Raw genomic sequence first — 18,490 nt, 5'->3', positions numbered from 1 at the left:
TAAATGTACCTAAAGTTGGCGAATCTACTACCGTTCCAGGCAAAGCATTCCATTCCCTTACTACTCTCCGAGTAAAGAAACTACCTCTGACATCTGTCCTATATCTTTCACCCCTCAATTTAAAGTTATGCCCCCTCGTGCTCGCCGTCACCAACCTAGGAAAAAGGCTCTCCCTATCCACCCTATCTAACCCTCTGATTATTTTATATGTTTCAATTAAGTCACCTCTCAACCTTCTTCTCTCTTGAAAACATTATATAAATCCAAGCTAATTATTGATGAAGGTGTGGTGGCCAGTTGGGACAGCTCTGACAGATGAGCTTATAAAGACTGCTGGTTAGCAAAGAGACCAATTTAAAGATAAGCTACGAATGTGAAGGACAATAAGCAGGGAGCTTGTGGAAGTATTTCAATATGTTGTCATTTCTTGGCCTAATTAAATAAAGCTCAGTAGGTTAGAAAGGCAAGCAATCCCCTGTTAAATGGACAGGAGGCATTTTCCTTTAAATTTGGCGGGAGATAAAACTTGTGAACCTGCAATGTATTCCAAACCATTTACAAATCATTAGATTGTAAGAATATACTGTCCCATCTGTATTTTTGCCAGAGAGTTTAAAGGTAATCATTTCAGAGTTTTAAGCAGCAAAACAAAACTTAACCCAGATGTTTCATTGCTATGCTGGGGGAATGCTGCACTGTTGGGTGTGCAATCTTTTGGATGACACTTTTACATCTACCAACACAGGTAGTTGGCTTAAAGATTTACTGTTACTATTGCAAAGAAGAGTAGGTGAGCGCTCCCAGTGTCAAAGTTAATATATATTGCTCAAACAGCATCGTAGCAAACATTATCTGGTAATTATGATGTTGTTTGTGGGAACTTGCTGCGCACAAACTGATCCTCATTTAGGTGAAAAACAGACTTTTCAACATTACTCTGCTTGCTTATAGCCCTCAATTTTCTGATAATTAACCTCTGCCTTGAAAATATTCAATGCCCCAACCGCTACTGCTCTTTGGGCTAAAGAAACTCAAAGGGCTCTCAGAAAACATTCCTTCTCTCCATCTGAAATGGCCGAACCATTTTACTGCAACTAGATTCCCTGACAAGAGGAAATGATCTTTTGGAATTGCCCCTATCAACCCACCTCCCTTAACTATTCCATTTTTCAATAATAGCAACATCATTGTTGGAGCAACATTTCTGCAATACAAATTCTTTAACTCTGGAATTAGCTCTTAAATCCTCTCAGAACTGCCTGCCTGCAAGTACATCCCTCTTTAAATAAGGAGGTCCAAACTGTACGCACAGCTGTTGGTGTGTTCTCACCAAAACACCATACAGGTGTGACTTACTCGGAGATAGTAAGAACTGCAGATGCTGGAGTCAGAGATAACACAGTGTGGAGTTGGAGGGGCACTTCACTGCTGTTATGTGACTGCCCTCATGGTGTGTTCTCAGCCATTGCTTAAATCTTTAAAACTCTACATGTTCTAACTGGAAAGAAAGAGTATCCTATCTTGCATGTTGCTCTGTTGCCTACACACCCCGCCCTAATGACCGTGGGGCTAGGCACCATGAAAGGGAAAGATTGGAGCTGTAGTTGCTGAACTTTAGATAATGCAGCTTTCTTACCAAGAGCTCAGCCTAGCAACAACCAGGAAGATTTTCATTGGCAAGCAATGATTTCTAACAGCTAAGCAACTTCGGCTTTTGAAGGTGGTTTGTTGGTGGTACTGAGATGGAACAGACACCAATGTTCAGTTAGTAATTGTAGAGTTTTATAACGTGGCAGGAGGCGCTTTAGTCCATTATATCTGTGTGTTTCCTTTAAAGAGTTAACCAATTTGGTTCCACACTGCAGCTTTGTACCCAGATTCCTGCAAAATTAATCTGCTTTAGTTCTGTTCTAAATGCCTTTTGAAATTTCCTTTGAAATTTGCTTCCATTACCTCTAATAGTTTTGCAACCTGGCTTTTTGTAATTTTTTTTGGATGTGAATTTTATTTGTCCAATAACTGTTCTGTTCTATTATAGTCTAGACATATCACCAGCAGATGATGCTCCCTAGTTTCTGCCAAAGGTTGTTCTGAGGGGAAAAAGAATCCAGTTTGAAGCTGCTACTTTGTCATCTTCTGACTTGCCAAGTGTCACTGGGTGGGCATGTCACCCATGTGCCTGACCCCAGATCACGGAAGGAACTGCTCTACTTGGAACTTGGTTGCAATAGGAAACTCCCAGAATTTCAGAGGCAACACATTAGAGTTATCTACAGAGCACCCTTGTAGTCTCATGGGAAACCCTGGCTGTGACTGACCAAACTGGGCAAGGCCCATTTGGGAATTTAGGCCTATACATGCTAGAGTTTAGAAGAAGGAGAGAAGATCTAATTGAGGTATGCAAGATGCTAAAGGAGATGGACAAAATTGACATGTTTCCCCCTGTGGGACATTCTGGAACAATTGGTCATATTTTTAGGCTATGGGGTGGCAGAATTAAGACAGAGATATGGAGGAATTATTTCTCTCAAAGGGTGACGAATCTATGGAATTCATTTCCCTAAAGTGCAGTGGATATAGGGGCATGTAATAAATTTGTGGAGACAAAGATTTTCTATCAGTAACAGGTTGAAAGGAAGCAAACAGGAAAGTGGATATGAGGCAGAGATCATATCAGTAATGACCATAATAAGTGGTGAAGTAGGCTTAAGGGACTGAAAGGCCTAATCGTGGTCCCTTTTTTAATATTCATTCTCAAGATGATTAGGTTACTGGTTAGGTCAGCATTTATTGTTCATCCTTCATTGTCCAGAGGGTGGGCAATTAAGAGCCAACACATTGCTGTGGATCTGAACTAATGCGTAAGCCAGACCAGGTGAGGATGGCAGTTTCCTCCTCTAATGGACATTAGTGGACCTGATTGGCTTTTTCTGTTGATTGACAAAGGATTCATGGTTATAATAAACAGCTAATTCCAGATTTTTATTAATTTCAAATTCCACCATCCACCATGGTGGTTTTTATGAACAGATTGAATTAATTGGTAGACTTCTTCAGCGATGTTCAATGGCAAAATCAAAGTGTTAGAAAGTGCCCACAAAAACCTCTAATGACCCAACCCTTCAAGTACCAGCAGTGGCAGAGACCGCAGATCGCACCTCAGACTTACTGACCATCTTGAACTGAAGAGGTTGCAAATCATCCTCAATTCCGAGAGGCTGCCTGAAGACGAAATCGCTGGGCTTCTAAATGTGTAGCACTGCCTAGGTAGAAGTACAAATGCTTAAGTAGCAGATAAACCCACAACTGGAGCAGCAATGACTAGCCACAGAATCCTATCTGCAATCTCCACACGTGGAAACCGGTTACTTATCTCTGGCAACGTCAGCTGTGGCTGACTTCTGATTGCACTAGTCAGACCGAAGTGAGATGTTCAGAATACCATAGAATCCCGACAGTGCAGATAGAGGCCATTTGGCTCATCATGTCTGTATCAATCCTTTGAAGACCATCTCACCCAATCCCCGCATTTACCAAGGCCAATCCATATAGCCTGCACACAGTCATAGGATCATACAGCATGGCTTTGGACTGTGGGAGGAAAGCCATGCAGAAAAACATGCAAACTCCATGTGACAGTCACCCAAGACTGGAATCAAACCTTAGTACCTGGTGCTGTGAGGCAACGGTGCTTATTGTGCCACCGTGCTGCAAAACTTATAACTTAGGCCACTTATAAAATACTGTGTTCAATTCTGCCTCTCTCCTACAGGAAAGATAAAGTTAAACTTGAAAAGGTTCAGAAAAGTTTCACAAGGAAGTTGCCAGGATTGGAGGGTCTGAGCTACAGGGAGAGGCTGAAAAGGCTGGGGATATTTTCCCTGGAGTATCGGAGACTGAGGGGTGACCTTATAAAATCATGAGGAGCATGGATGGGGTGAATAGTCAAGGTCTTGTTTCCAGGGTAGGGAAGTCCAAAACTAGAAGGCATAGGTTTAAGGTGAGGGGAAAGATTTAAAAGGAACATAAGGGGCAACTTTTTCATGCAGAGGGTGGTACATGTGTGGAATGAGCTTCCAAAGGAAATGGTGGAGGCTGGTACAGTTCCAATATCTAAACGGCATCTGGATGGGTACATGAATAGGGAGGGTTTAGAGGGATACGGGCCAAATGGGACTAGATTAATTTAGGAGATCTGGTCAGCATAGACGAGTTGGACCGATGTACTGTACATCTCAATGACTCTAAGCATCGGACAATTTCTTCATCTAGAAAGTAATGAGCCTGTGGAATTCTCTATCTCAAAGTGGTTGAGGCCAAAACATTAAATGTTTCAAGAAGGAGTTAGGTATAGTTCTCTGGGCTAAAGAGATCAAAAGTATGTGGAGAAAATTGAGAACAGGGAACCAATTTAGATGATCAGCTATGATCATTATTGAATCGTGGAGCAGGCCTGGAGTGTCAAATGATCTATACTGATCATATTTTCTAAGTGCTGTTGAATCTGAGTAATTGTTTTCAATTTATCTATGAACAAGTATGAAGCAAAGCAGAGACAACAAAGTGTGGAGCTGGATGAACACGGGAGGCCAAGCAACATCTTAGGAGCACAAGATGCTGCTTGGGCTGCTGTGTTCATCCAGCTCCACATTTTGTCTCGGATTCTCCAGCATCTGCAGTTCCCACTATCTCTGAAGAAAAGCAGATGCATTTTTTTTGTTGAAAAGCAGAACATTGAACATGTTGGAAATCTTCAGGGATGGAACAAAATTCTGGAAACATTCAACTCAGTTTTGCTCTCCAATGATTTTATTAATTTACTTGATTATCTTTCACCAGAATGAAAGGTCATCAGCCTGAAAAGTTAACTCTATTTCTCTCTCCTCAGACACTGCAGAACTTATTGAGTATTTGTTTTGTAACTCACACTTTCAAAACAGCCATCTTTGCTTGGGTTTTGTATTGATTGGTTCTCCTCTCTGTGTGCCTGCTTGATTTTTCACAAGCTACTATGTTGTTACTGTTCACACAGGGACTGTGCGTTGTCAGGCACAAGCCTTGTGTGTGGTTTCATTGGGTTGAGCAAGCCTACATGTGGAGGAAACAGCTGGCTCTGCACAATGCAGAACTGTTGCAGAATCTCAGATTCGGCACTATAGAATGGATTGGTCTGGGTGAAATATTATTGTTTTTGCTGCAAGTTGGTTACATGATATCTTGCCCTGTTTTGCAAAAGAAGTATTGGGGGATGGGGTTTGAGTTTTGGGTTATTATACTTGTCTATAAGAGAAGAAAGATACCCGAGTTTGCTTCTTATTTTTTTTTTAAGTTTATGGAAATCAGCAGCTGACAGACCTTAAACAATTTAATATATATGCAACATAAAGCTAATCTGTGCAATGGTGATCATGACAGCTGTCATCAGTTGTTGCAAAATTCCATGTTTTACTTTTGTCCTTTAAGGAAGGAAATCTGCAGTCTTTATCCAATCTTGCCTACATGTGACTCCAGACCCATAGCAAGGTGGTTGACTTTTAATTGCCTTCTGAAATGACCTAGCCATTTAATTCAGACATAACTGAGGATGGCCACCAAATGCTAGCATTGTCAGCAATGGCCTCATCCCATGAAAGAATAAAGAAAAAATAAGGACAATAATGGAATACATTTTCACCCCCAAAATATTTATCATTCATCATGTGCAAGTACTTTGCACAAAATTTCAAATTGTGTGTTACAAAGAGTGTAATAAAATAATTATTTTCTATAGAGCATGTTCTACAGGGAGTTACTCTGTGCAATTGAATTTTGTGCCAGGCATGTGATCTGAGGGGTGCTACCCATTATTCAGTCCCACAGTTTACTGCAGCAGGCCGGCCTTGGATTATGAATAATGGAATATAGAAATTTTCCCCAAAATGTACTTTATTAATAAGATTTATAGATGTATAAAACGTGGTTTAAAGTTAACATTATAAAAAGTGCATACCAAATGAATATTTTCCCAATATGGTGTATGACTAATTATGGAATGTAGAAATCAAGATTTTTGTGCTCTTTAGTGAACTACAGCAAATTACCTATTATGGGTTTTTAAAATTCATTCATGGGATGTGGGTGTCACTGGCTAGGCCAGCACTTATTTCTTCTTTCCCAATTACCCACAGGGTAGCTATGTCAATATATTGACTTAAATTAGATTTCAATCAGATGTTGTACAATGCATTGAAACCAATGCAGTAACTCTGTAGAAATAGTACAGGTGATCAAAGTGAAATAATATGATAGAAATCACAATCACTGAAATGTTACAGGGCAGAGGAAGGCCATTCAGCCCACTGTGTCCACACGAGATCTTCAAATGAGCATCATTACCTCATGCTGATTTCCTGCTTTTTTTCCCCATGCCCTTATACGTTATTTCTTCCCAAATGATCATCCAGTACCCTCAACTGAACCTGTCTCCAACTTGTTTGTGTCCTTTTGGAATTCCACACTGTTCTCACAGTTTACAACTCTTACAAGTTTCTTGCCAACTGCAAACTTTGAAATTGTCCTTTCGTACCAAGATCCAGATCTTTAATATATGTCAGCAAAAGCAAAGGTCGCAAAACTGACCCTGGGAAACTTCACTTGAACTCTGATTTTTAAAAAAATCCTTTTGAGGGCAAGTTCTCTATCTACTCTATCCAGCCTGCTCATGATTCTGAAAACTTCTTTCAGATGTCTTAGCTGCCTTCTCTCCAAGAACAGTCCCAATGTCTTCAGTTTATCCCCAGAGCTGAAATTTTTCTCCAATTCTTCTCGATCACCTCTGTGCTCTCTCTCTAATGTGTTCAAATCCTTCCTATAATGTAGCACCCAAAACTCTCCTTAGTATTTCAGCTGAGGTGTGTGTTTTATACAAGTTCAACATTACTCAAACTGACCCCTGGGGAACTTCACTACAAATCTTCCTCTAGCCTGAAAACTACCCCTCTGTTTCCTATCACTCAGCCAATTTTGGATCCATGTTACTACCATCCCTTTTATTCTATGACATGTAACTTTCCTCATAAGTTTGTTGTGTGGCACAATATTAAATGCTTTCTGGAAGTCCATGTTCACCACATCAAAAGCATTGACCTCATCAAGTCTTTTGTAACTTCTTCAAAATAATTCCAGCAAGTTACTTAAACACAATTTCCCCTTTAGTAATCCATGCTGACTCTGTCCAATCAATCCACCCTTACCTACATGACTATTCTATCCCAAAATACTTATTTCTACAAGGTTCCCCAGCACAGAAGTTATATTGACTATAATTGCAGGGCTTATTCTTGCACATTTTCTTCAACAAGCTGTTTATGTTTGTATTCTGCAATTTTTGATACCTCCTTGCGAGCAGGAAGACTGAAAGATTATGGCTAAGATCCCTCCAATCTCCAATTCACTTCATTCAAAATGCTTGGATGCATCTCATCTGACCCCAGTATCTTGTCAAATTTAAGTACCTACATTAACATGTTACATGCATGCACATGATTCGGAGTTAGATTTTCTCCTCTTTTCCCACTTCACCTATTAACCTGCAACTCTCTACACTAGTGCCAGCTACATCTCCAAATATTTTGTGAACCCTGGTATCTTCCTCTACTATTCTTTCTTGGTTCCCAAACTAGTGACAAATTAATTTAAAGCCCTCCCATCCACAGTAGCAAAACACCTTGGAAGCAACTCAGTCAGTCACCTTGCAGAGGTACCAACTTCTCCAGAGTCAGTCCTGGTGTCCCAAAAATCTAAACAGCTCCCTCTTCCCCCATATAGGTGATCAAAATACAAGTGCATTAACACTGTGGAAATAGTATGGATAATCCAAACTCACATAAAATAACCCTCTAGAAATAGTACAGGTGATAAAATTACAGGTGATATAACAATGTAGAAACAATACGTGATCAAAAATAGGCAACAATATAGCAACATGATGGATGATCTAAGATGGATAATAATGTCTGAAAACAAAATAATATAGAACTAGCATGTCTGATCAAAATTAAAGTGCTATAGCAACTATGGAAATTCTATAGGTGATCAAAATGCAAGTGCATTAACACTACAGAAATAGTATAGGTGATCAAAATGCAGATGTAATAACACCAGAAATTTAATTGATTTAATGCAACAGCAAAAACTCTATAAAAATTACATAGGTGATCAAAATGCAGGTGCAATAACACGACAGGAATAGTATAGATGATGAAAATGCAAGTACAATAACGCTGTAGTAAATGACATGGGGATCGAAGTGCAATTGCAGTAACTTGCATAGAATCAAAACAGGTGATCCTGTTCCAACAACACTATGGAAACAGAGTTCTTGATCTAAGTGCAATACATCAGTAATATAGGTGATCAAGGTGCAACAACAATATAGAGTCAGTATGATTGATCAAAAGTCAGGATCATGAGAGCCTGGCCGGAGGTGGGCAGTCAATCTCCCCCTGTACTTTGGGAAAGGGGTTCTAAGCTACACTTCCTGGTTCTTCCCCCCTTCCCCCGCCCCCCACAACATTCCCTTTAAAAACACCCGCCTTCCGCATCAGCGGAAAGCCCGCCCCTCACTCCGGCGGCCGGGCCCGCCGACTGGTTGGAGGCGACCGTCCGTCAGGAGGGGGTGGCCAATAGGAAGGTGGAGGGGCGGGGCCGGCCATTGTGACGTGTGCGGCGGCCGTTTCGCGGCAAATATTTGGCGCGTAAAAAGCAGCGAGAGAGAGAGGGGGTCAGCGGCGGCAGGAGCTACCAGCACCAGGCTTCATGGAACCTTCCGGGATTGGAGGGCAAATCCAAGTATCCTTTTAAACCTGCTGCCTGGCCTGGCCTGGGCCGGGCCACTACCCGCTGCAATTACGGTCACCGGCTCCAGGCGTTCTCCTGCAGCGAGAGCCGACACTTTTCCCTCCATCAGAAACAAAGTAACAAACCAACAAGAAACAGCAACAACAATTGCAACATTGGCCATGTCCAGGGAAGTGTTACCGGGTCCGGGAAAGCCCGAAACCGCCGCTGATTCCCTCTGGGCGGCTGCCGGGGCATGCGGCGGGCCCGGGCGGCCGCTGCTGATCTTCTCCTCCTCCCCTCCACCACCTTCTCCTTCCCCGTCCCCAGCAGGAAGTGGCCCGGTTGAGGCGGAGAGGTCGGGGACCGGGCCCCGGGCGGAGGCAGCTCAGGGGGTCCTACTGTTCGCTGCTACCCCCCTGGGTCCCGGCTCAACCGAGTGGGGACAGCGGCCCCCCCTGGGGCGTCCGCCGGTAATTGGTGTGTGTGTGTGTGTGACAGCATTTTTTTTAGTGAGTGTGCCACCACAGCTCCCAGTTATATATTTTTGTGTTTTATGACATAGTTATGTTGGAAGCACCATCAGTAACCCAGAGGGGAACATTGCTACTGTGATTGAACACTTACGTCCTTACACACAATCACATCCGTGTGTATCCTAACCTCGGAGTTACCTACCTCACCAAAAGCACTCTCTTAATGCTGACTGTCGTCTCCTGCTGATCTAAACGCTACATCAGTTTCCTATTAAATTTCGACAATGAAGAAGGCAGCACAATTTAGGGTTAAATTTCCATCCAAAATCTTTTGGGGTGTTGTCCAGAATGAGAAGTTTTCATTTCTGGTACAGAGAAGATAGGAGGAGGCCACTTGGTGTTTTGGGTGCTGTTGACTTAGTATTTGGTCATTTTACAGATTGTTTGTGCTTTTCAAGCAAGTTCTTCCTGTCTGTGATTGGGTTGCTAATTTATGTCTGACTACCACCTCATGTCAATGACCCACACTGTGTGTGTGTGTGTGTGTGTGTGTGTGTGTGTGGACCCTAAATCTTGCAGTTAAACCTTTTTTAGTGGATTGGGAAGATAGTTTGTGTTTGTTAAAAAACAAGTCAAACTGCCCTGAAAACTTAATAAAGGATGCTTAACTGCCTGTGCCTTGTGTCTGCAAAATTTCCTTATGCTGAATATTGTAAAAATCGTGTCTAGTTCATTTAAGCCATTGGGGGAAGGAAATTTGCTGACTTTACCCAGTCTGGCCTACATGTGATGCCAGGCCCATGTCAGTGGGACAGATTCTCGCTGCCTTCTGAAATTGTTCAATAAGACGTTCAGCTCAAATGCAATTGGGTACAGGCAACAAATACTTGGCAGTGATGCTCACATCCATGAAGGAATTAAAATAATGTTGCAGTGACACTCAGCAAAACAAAACAAAATACATTTCAGGTGCCGATGAAAGCAACGCTAAACAGTGCATAAAGGTCCAGAGTTGTTGTCCCTATCATTTCTCTCTCAACCTTCAACCCCTTGTCTAATCCCCAGCTGGAGCCTTTCAGTGAGATGATGGGTCTTTGGAGACAGGGTGCAAGGGAAGCATTATTTTGAACCACAGAATGGAAAACTGAATATGTAGGGTTGCTGGTGTCCTGGAGACACAGCTTAGGCCCTAACTGCTGGAATTCTCTCCTTGAACCTGTTTTCTCCTCCTTTGAGACATGCATTGACCAAGCCTCCGGTCACCTGTCCAGTTATAGATCTGGTATTGCTGGTGTCAGATAACCTTTAGTGACCCTCTGATGAGGCATCTTCAGATGTTTCATTATGCTAAAGGTGGGCTATGAAGATAAGTCATCATTTTAATGTTAAAGGTACTGCATTAATACAGATTGGTGTTGAGAACACTGTCCCTGGATGCTCTGAATTCTCACCTCTGAAGTCCCACTTAGGGCACTGCACCATCTTGGGACTTGCTCACTGTGGGTGTCTGTGCACACAGTTCCCGAACTGCAGTTGGAGAGCTCTAAGAACAGGCCAGCTGGAAATCGGTACCTCGCAAAATAAACAGTTACTCTGGGAGGGTCAGCAAGTGAAATTCTTCCCCTTCCCCTTGGCTCCCTGATGGGTTGAGATAGCTATTATGGAAGAAATCACAGGCCCACTCCAAAGTCCTGGCTTGTGGATATTCCACGCTTTGAAATTCCATTAAAAACGTGGTACAAAGATTATTGCTACAATCAGTGATATATAATAAGCTTGACATTTTCCTTTATTACTTTGAGCTCTAATTTATTAGATAGTTACAGATTTTGTTTTTAGAACAATCTCCTTACTTTTCGTATCTCTTTGGTTTAGTGGTATTCTAACAAGTGATGGTTTAATGATTAAGTGGACTTGATTCATTGGGCTATCGCCCTGTCATTGATGTCTCTTTCACATTAACGATTTGCTAACCCCTTTCCACCAGTTCCCTGACCACGTTTGGCAGCACAGTGGCAGTTTGATTCTATTTTTAAATGGTAAAATTTAAAAAAAATGTTTTTTGAAATGATGAAAACAGAAAAATCCTCTAAGTTTACCTTGGTTGAATGTATCAGCTGTATGTTGGAGTACTGGGCCCGTGTTAATTTCTAATATGTTGGGATTGTTAGTTTCAGCTGGAGTACTGCTGTTTTGCCTCTGCTTCAGTCAGGGGAGGGAACAGATAGTGCTCCTATTCTGATTGTTTCCAGGTTATGTATGCTGGAAAGTATGTGTGTCTTTCCTGTGAAACCCTTGCAGCTAAATATCATGTCGGCATTTGTTAAGAAGGCTTACTTTAAAAGTAAAGGAAGGGTTCGGTCATTTCCACATTGTGGCAGAGGAGTTGTGGCTTGAAACAAAAACAAATTGCTGGAGAAACTCAGCAGATCTGGCAGCCAATCTTGTACAGAGAAAGCAGAGTTAATGTTTTGAGGTTGATGACACTTCTTCAAAATTGAAATTCCGAAGAAGGGTCATTTGTTCCAAAATATTAATTCTGCTTTCTCTCTCCAAGGATGCTGCCAGACCTGCTGAGTTTCTCCAGCAGTTTCTGTTTTTGATTTAGATCTCCAGCGTCTGCAGTTTTTTGTTTTATTTTGATTTATTTTAATTGTAGCCTGATTTATCCAGGCCCAAATGTGGGAGTTGAGAACACTGATGAAGAATGTTGATTCTCTGGAATTAATGTTGCATGTCAACGGTCTACAACCTTTTTTTATTAAAATTGCTGGGAAACTTGCAAAATTTGCCTAGATCACAGGAAGCTGCAGGAGCCAGCCATTTTCTGAAGTGCTTTGACAAGGTTTCTGATCCATTCTGCGCTAGCTAGACATTTGTTTTGCACTTAGCAGTCAATGATCTCTGGACCTATTAGAGAGAAGATTGTTTGTAACCTCTAGTCTTCCCATGAACTTGGGTGAACTTCTTACACAGCGAGCTGGGATCAGAAATCCTGAAAGGATGTTGGAAGCAAGTTCTAAGTAATTTTCAAAAGAAATTGGATGAAAAACGTGGAAAGGAAATGATTGCAGGACCAACAGGTTCAGAGCAATAGGAGTGAGACGGGTTGGATAGCTTGTTCCAGAGTGCAGGCGCTCGGAACACATTGTGCTGTGTGACCCTCATCTGCTGCTGTTCAGTAAGATTGAGGCTGACCTGATTATGATGCCAACCCCAGTTCCCTGCATTCGCCCAGTGATTCTCAATTCCTAGATGAAAACTGTTGAACTCGGCCTTCACTGTCCGTGGATGGGAGTTTTAAATAAAGCTGATTCTTGGCCAAGTTCTGATCTCAATCTTAAATGGGAGAACCTTTTAGTTTGAAACTTTAGCCCCGCATTCTAGATTCCACCGTGAGAGGAAACATCCTCTCAACATTCACCCTATCAAACTTTGCGATGTGATCACCTCACATTCTTCCATGGTAGAATTTGAATTCAATTTTAAAAAAATCTGGAATTAAGAATCATTTCAGGACGAGTATTGTTGATAGTCAGAAAGACCCTCATGACTCTCTGATGTCCATCAGGGAAAGAAATCTGCCGGTTTCACTCCATCTGGCCAACATGTGACACAGCAATGTGGTTGACTTTCAATGACGGAAACTGTCGGAATCCCTGCAGAAGTATACAAATTAGGAGGAGCTTTGCTCCTGAGCGAACTCACCAACCCATTTGCACTCTGTTGGGAACAGGGTGAGGTGCCAGCTGATCTACGTGACTCTGTGATAGTCTCCCTGTAGGGTGAGAAATCGGACTGTTCGAACTACAGAGGTGTCGCTCTGCTGTCTACGGCCGAAAAGATTTTCTCCAGAACCCTCTTGGACAGACTGATTCTCACCATTGCGGAGGACAACCTGACAGAAAGTCAATGTGGTTTTAGAGCGAACAGAGGCACATCCGACATGATCTTCGCACTATGCCAACTTCAGGAGAAATGCCGTGAGCAGAACGTTGGACTGTACGCGGCATTCATTGACCTCACCAAAGCCTTCGATACTGTCAGCCGCGACGGTCTATGGAAAATCCTGGAGAAGCTCGGATGCCCTCCTAAGTTCTTAACCATCCTACAGCAACTTCATGAAGGTCAGAGCGGCAAGGTGAAACACAATGGTGACTTATCACACCTGTTCCCCATCAGCAACGGCGTGAAGCAGGGCTGCGTCTTGGCACCAACACTCTTCGCCATCTTCTTCAACATGATGCTGCAGGAAGCGAAGGAGGGCGTCACGAACAGCATCTACATTCGCTTCCGCCCGGACAGCAATATCTTCAACCTGCGCCACTTCCTCGCCCGCACGAAGACAACACTGGAGCCCATCATGGAGCTGCTGTATGCGTTCGACTGCGCTCTACTCTCACACACAGAAGATGCGCTACAGACTGCAGTGACACGGTTCTCCGAAGCTGCAAAGGCTTTCAGGCTAACGATCAGTCTGAAGAAGACGGAGATCCTGTACCAGAAGCCACCATGCAGCGCATACAACCCACCTCGAATCTCGATCGACGGCCACCCCCTCAACACGGTCGAACGTTTCACGTACCTGGGAAGCATAATCTCCAACAATGCTACAGTCACAGGAGACGTCGGCAATCACCTTGCGAAAGCAAGTAGCACTTTTGGGCGACTGCGGAAGCCTGTATGGGGCAACCACTCGATAAGCATGTCGATGAAAATCCAGGTTTACAAGGCCGCGGTCATCACCACACTGCTCTACGGCTCCGAGGCCTGGGCTCTGTATCGGAAACAGATGCGGCTGCTGGAACGATTCGACCAACGTTGCCTGTGCTCTATATTGGGCATCACCTGGCAGGATCGCGTCTCTAACAACAAAGTGCTGGAAAAGGCCCGGCTCCCCAGCATCAGAGCGACCCTTCTCCTGAAGCAACTTCGATGGTCGGGTCACGTATCGCGATGGACAACTCCAGAATACCCAAGACAGTGTTTTTTGGGGAACTCTGCGACGGCGGAAGAAACCGCGGTGCCCCGCGCAAGTGCTACAAGGACCAACTGAAGCAACAGCTGTCTCAGGCCAGCATTGCCTCAACGGAATGGCAAAAGCTGGCCTCTGCCAGGGACGCATGGCGGAAGAAAACTACGACGGCGATGTAGCATTTCAAATGTTTGAGGAGAGCAGCTGCAGAGGACAGACGGAAATGCAGGAAGGAGCCCTCATCTCAAGCCCCGCTGTCTGGAGCATTCCCCTGCCTGCACTGTCCCAGGATCTGCAGGTCCAGAATAGGACTCTACAGCCACCAACTGTCGTGCCAACAAAATCGCTGACGAATCTCTTCCCAGCTGATCTTTGCAGGCGAAGAATCTGCCTGATGATCCTCTGAAATGGTCTCTCAAGCCATTTAGTTCAAGGACAGCCAGCAATGTCCACATTCCACCAGTGAATTTTTTTAAAAATCCCCTTCTCTCAGAAATCAGCTGAGTGAATCTTCTCTGAGCAGTTCCACTGGCAGGAGATCCTTCCTTGAGAATGGGAGCCGAAACTGTCCATGTTATACAAAAAGTGCTGTCTCACAAATGCCTGATACAGTTGTAGCAAGACATTCCACCTTAATTCTCTTAAACCCCTTGCAATGAAAGGCAACATTCTGCTTTCCTTCCTAATTACTAGCTCTGTTTGTGTGCTAGCTTTCTGTAATTCATGTAGAGGGTGGCCCAAGATCCTTCTGTGCAGCAGTTTTCAGCACTCTTTCGGTGAAGTGGCAGATGGAGTTTAACCCCGAAAAGTGTGAGGTGATTCATTTTGGAAGGACAAACTTGAAAACCAGAATACAGGGTTAGCGGAAAGATTCTTGACAGTGTGGAGGAGCAGAGGGATCTTGGGGTTCATGTCCACAGTTCCCTGAAAGCTGTCACCCAGGTGGATAGAGTTGTACAGAAGGCGTATGGTGTGTTAGCTTTCATTAATAGTGGGATTGAGTTCAAGAGCCGTGAAGTTATGCTCCAGCTATCTAAAAGCCTGGTTCAGCCACGTGTGGAGTATTGTGTCCAGTTCTGGTCGCTTCATTACAGGAAAGATGTGGAAACGTTGGAAAAGGTGCAGAGGAGATTTACCAGGATGTTGCCTGGAATGGAGGGAAGGTCTTACAAGGAAAGGTTGAGAGATCTATGTCTTTTCTCTTTAGAATGATGAAGGATGAGAAGTGACTTGATAGAGGTGTGCAAAATGATCAGAGGTATGGATAGATTAGGCAGCCAGAGACTTTTTCCTAGGGTGGAGGTAGCTATTATGAGGGGCATAGTTTTAAAATGAGTGGAGGTTGATATAGGGGAAATGTCAGAGGTAGGCTCTTTACTCAGAGAGTGGTAGGGGTGTGGAGTGCATTGCCGGAGAGGGTAGCAGAGTCAGCCTCATTAGGAGCATTTAAGCGGCTATTAGATAGGCATATGGATGATAGTATCAGGTAGGCATGGAGGTTAGATAGACGTTAAGACTAGAGTAAAAGTTCGGCACAATATCATGGACCGAAGGGCCTGTACTGTTCTATGTCCTTTCCCTGTTTACGTGAATATTCTGCTTTTCCTGGCCGATTTTCTGTCAAAGTAGACAACCTCGCTGCTTTTTCTTGCATGTTACTGTAACTTTGTGGCTTCTGTAGAAGGTCCTCGGTCATGAGGACTGAGGCAATGATTTATAGTTTACCTCGGTGTATGAGCGAGTTGGCTTTTCACCCGGCTCCTTTTGGTGCTCTCTGCAGGTGAAGAGGAAGTTGGAGCTGGAGAGTGATCATCAGTATCTGGCTGTGGAAATGGTGAGCCCCAAAGGGAAAGGCAAGTCTTCAGGGAGAGGTATGGTAACAAAACCTGTGATTGTGCCTTGCTTTGTAACACGCTAAATGTCCTGTCGGTGAAAGATTGTAGCCTCCCCCGATGCCTTGTGAAAAGCCCTTTACTACAGTAAAGCTGCTACATATGAAGGTACAGGTTAGGAGTAGGCCATTTGGCCCCGAAGATCTGCTGTGCCATTTAATGTGATCAGGGTTTGATTGTGTCCTGGACTGCAGATTCCTACTTAAACCTGATAATGTGTCACTCCTTTCCATAATGTGAATCTTTTGACATCTGTCTTAAAAATTTTCAAACGTTCTACTTCCACTGCCAACGTGGAAGGGAATTCCAAAGTCCGCATGACCCTTAGAGGAGAAAATTTTGCCCTACCTGAGTCTTAAACGGGCAGCCTCTTATTTAAAAGGAAGTTCTAGACTCTCCCATAAGAGGAAAATGTGTTCACGTCCACCAGGTGAAGCCGCTTCAGGATCTTGTGTAATCACGTCACTACTTCCTCATAGAATTGCTACAGTGTGGAAACAGGCCATTCGGCCCAACAAGTCCACAAGAGCCCTCAGAACATCCCACCCAGGCCTATCCCCTATAATCCACCTAATCTACATAACCCCCTGGACACTATGGGCAATTTAGCATGGCCAATCCACCTAGCCTGCGCATCTTTGCACTGTGGGAGGAAACCGGTGCACCCGGAGGAAACCCATGCAGACACGGGGAGAATGTGCAAATTCCACACAGACAGTCGCCCGAGGGTGGAATCGAACCTGGGTCCCTGGCTCTGTGAGGCAGCAGTGCTAATCATTGAGCCATCGTGCCTACTCCAAACAGCAGCAGACACAAGTCTAACCTGTGCAAGCTTTTCACACAAGCCAAGCTGCATACCGGTCGCATTCCAGGCAGTGGTCTAGTAAACCTCCTCTTAACTGTTTCCAATACATTTACATCATTCCTTACAATAAGGTGACTGGTGATGTACAAGTGGCACGATGTGGTCACCTGAAGCACCGTCTTCCTACTCTTGTATTCAATTCCAATGCAAGTTCTTGTAGAATGATCGATATTGCATGTAGGACTCTCCCTCCCCAGGCCATACTGTGATGGGAGCTATCACAGTCACCAGCAACTCTGTCCCCTGAACCGTTCTTTCACCGTGTGACCTGACAGTGAATGTAAATGGAGAAGGTTAACCCTAGTCTTGCTGCACTCTTCAACATTCAGTCAGGGATGGAGGAGGGAGGCCTTGGATTATTGCATTGCGGTCACGGAAACAAAATAAACCATAGATGATAAGAACTGCTGATGCTGGAGTCAGAGATGACACAGCGTGGAGCTGGAGGAACACAGCAGGCTGGGCAGCTTTAGAGGAGCAAGAAAGCTGACAATTAGGGTCAAGACCCTTTTTCAGAAAATAAACTGTGTCCTCTCTCACCTTATTGCAGTACTGCTTCTTGCCCTTGCTAAGCCATGACAGCAGAACTACGCCATTCAGCCCATCGAGACTGTCCCACCCTCTTGAGATCACTATTGATCTGATAATCCTCAGATCCCCTTTCCTGCATTCTCCCCACAATCCTTGACGATTAAATATCTGTCTAAACCTTGAATATAGGGACTAGTAACGGGTTAAATTGTAATCATTTTAATCAACCTGTTTGGACATGTTATGGTGCACACCCAGGTCAGGTGGGATTTGAACCCAGACCTGCTGGTCCAGAGGTAGGGACACTGACACTGCCTTGATGGCGATACAGGATAGCTCCTGGGTCTAGGTGGTTTGTCTGGGAAGCCTAATGATGCCTTCACCTCTCTCTAATGCAGTGCTTTCAGCCTGCCCTTCCGATGTGACCCCGAGTAATAGCCCGGCTCTCCCAGGCCAGCCGTGGTTAGTCAGGGACACTGTCCGTCCTGGAGAGACTTAAAAACTGGTTGGGTTTGATCTTTGGGTCACTAGTTTGGTTCCAAAAATGTTGTCACATCTGTTATTCCTTTGAAGGGGCCTTGCTTTTCTTTAAACACCACTGCTGAACAAATAATTTACTGGGCTTCAACCCAAAGCCCTGTAAGATGCAATTTGTGATCCTGGGATGTGTGAATTTTCCAGTTGAAGTAACCAGCGTTTCCTCCTGTACAGCTCACTGCCCCAGCGAGACATACATTGAGATAATGAGGTGTGGAGCTGGATGAACACAGCAGGCCAAGCAGCATCTTAAGATGCTGCTTGGCCTGCTGTGTCCATCCAGCTCTACACGTTGTTATCTCAGATTCTCCAGCATCTGCAGTTCCTATTATCTCTGAGACAGACATTCATGGGCTCGATTCCCACCCCTCAGGAATAATTCCATCATACAGGCTGA

General features: G+C 44.0%; 1 protein-coding gene across 1 annotated transcript in view; it reads left to right on the top strand.

Annotated features, from left to right (window-relative positions):
• Positions 1-8,769: 8,769 nt before the first annotated feature.
• The window catches only part of LOC125461567 (transcription factor E2F1-like), a 34,683-nt gene continuing 24,962 nt past the window's right edge, over positions 8,770-18,490 (top strand). The window contains exons 1-2 of the mRNA XM_059652738.1: positions 8,770-9,290; positions 16,049-16,139. Of these exons, the coding sequence (XP_059508721.1) occupies positions 9,000-9,290; positions 16,049-16,139 (382 nt within the window). The 5' untranslated portion in view covers positions 8,770-8,999. The remainder of the gene's footprint in view (positions 9,291-16,048; positions 16,140-18,490) is intronic.

The sequence above is a fragment of the Stegostoma tigrinum genome, chromosome 19 (genome assembly GCF_030684315.1).
Source record: "Stegostoma tigrinum isolate sSteTig4 chromosome 19, sSteTig4.hap1, whole genome shotgun sequence".
Classification (NCBI taxonomy): domain Eukaryota; kingdom Metazoa; phylum Chordata; class Chondrichthyes; order Orectolobiformes; family Stegostomatidae; genus Stegostoma; species Stegostoma tigrinum.
Note: the sequence above shows the minus strand (reverse complement) of the source record. Positions and strands in the feature narration are given on the sequence as shown.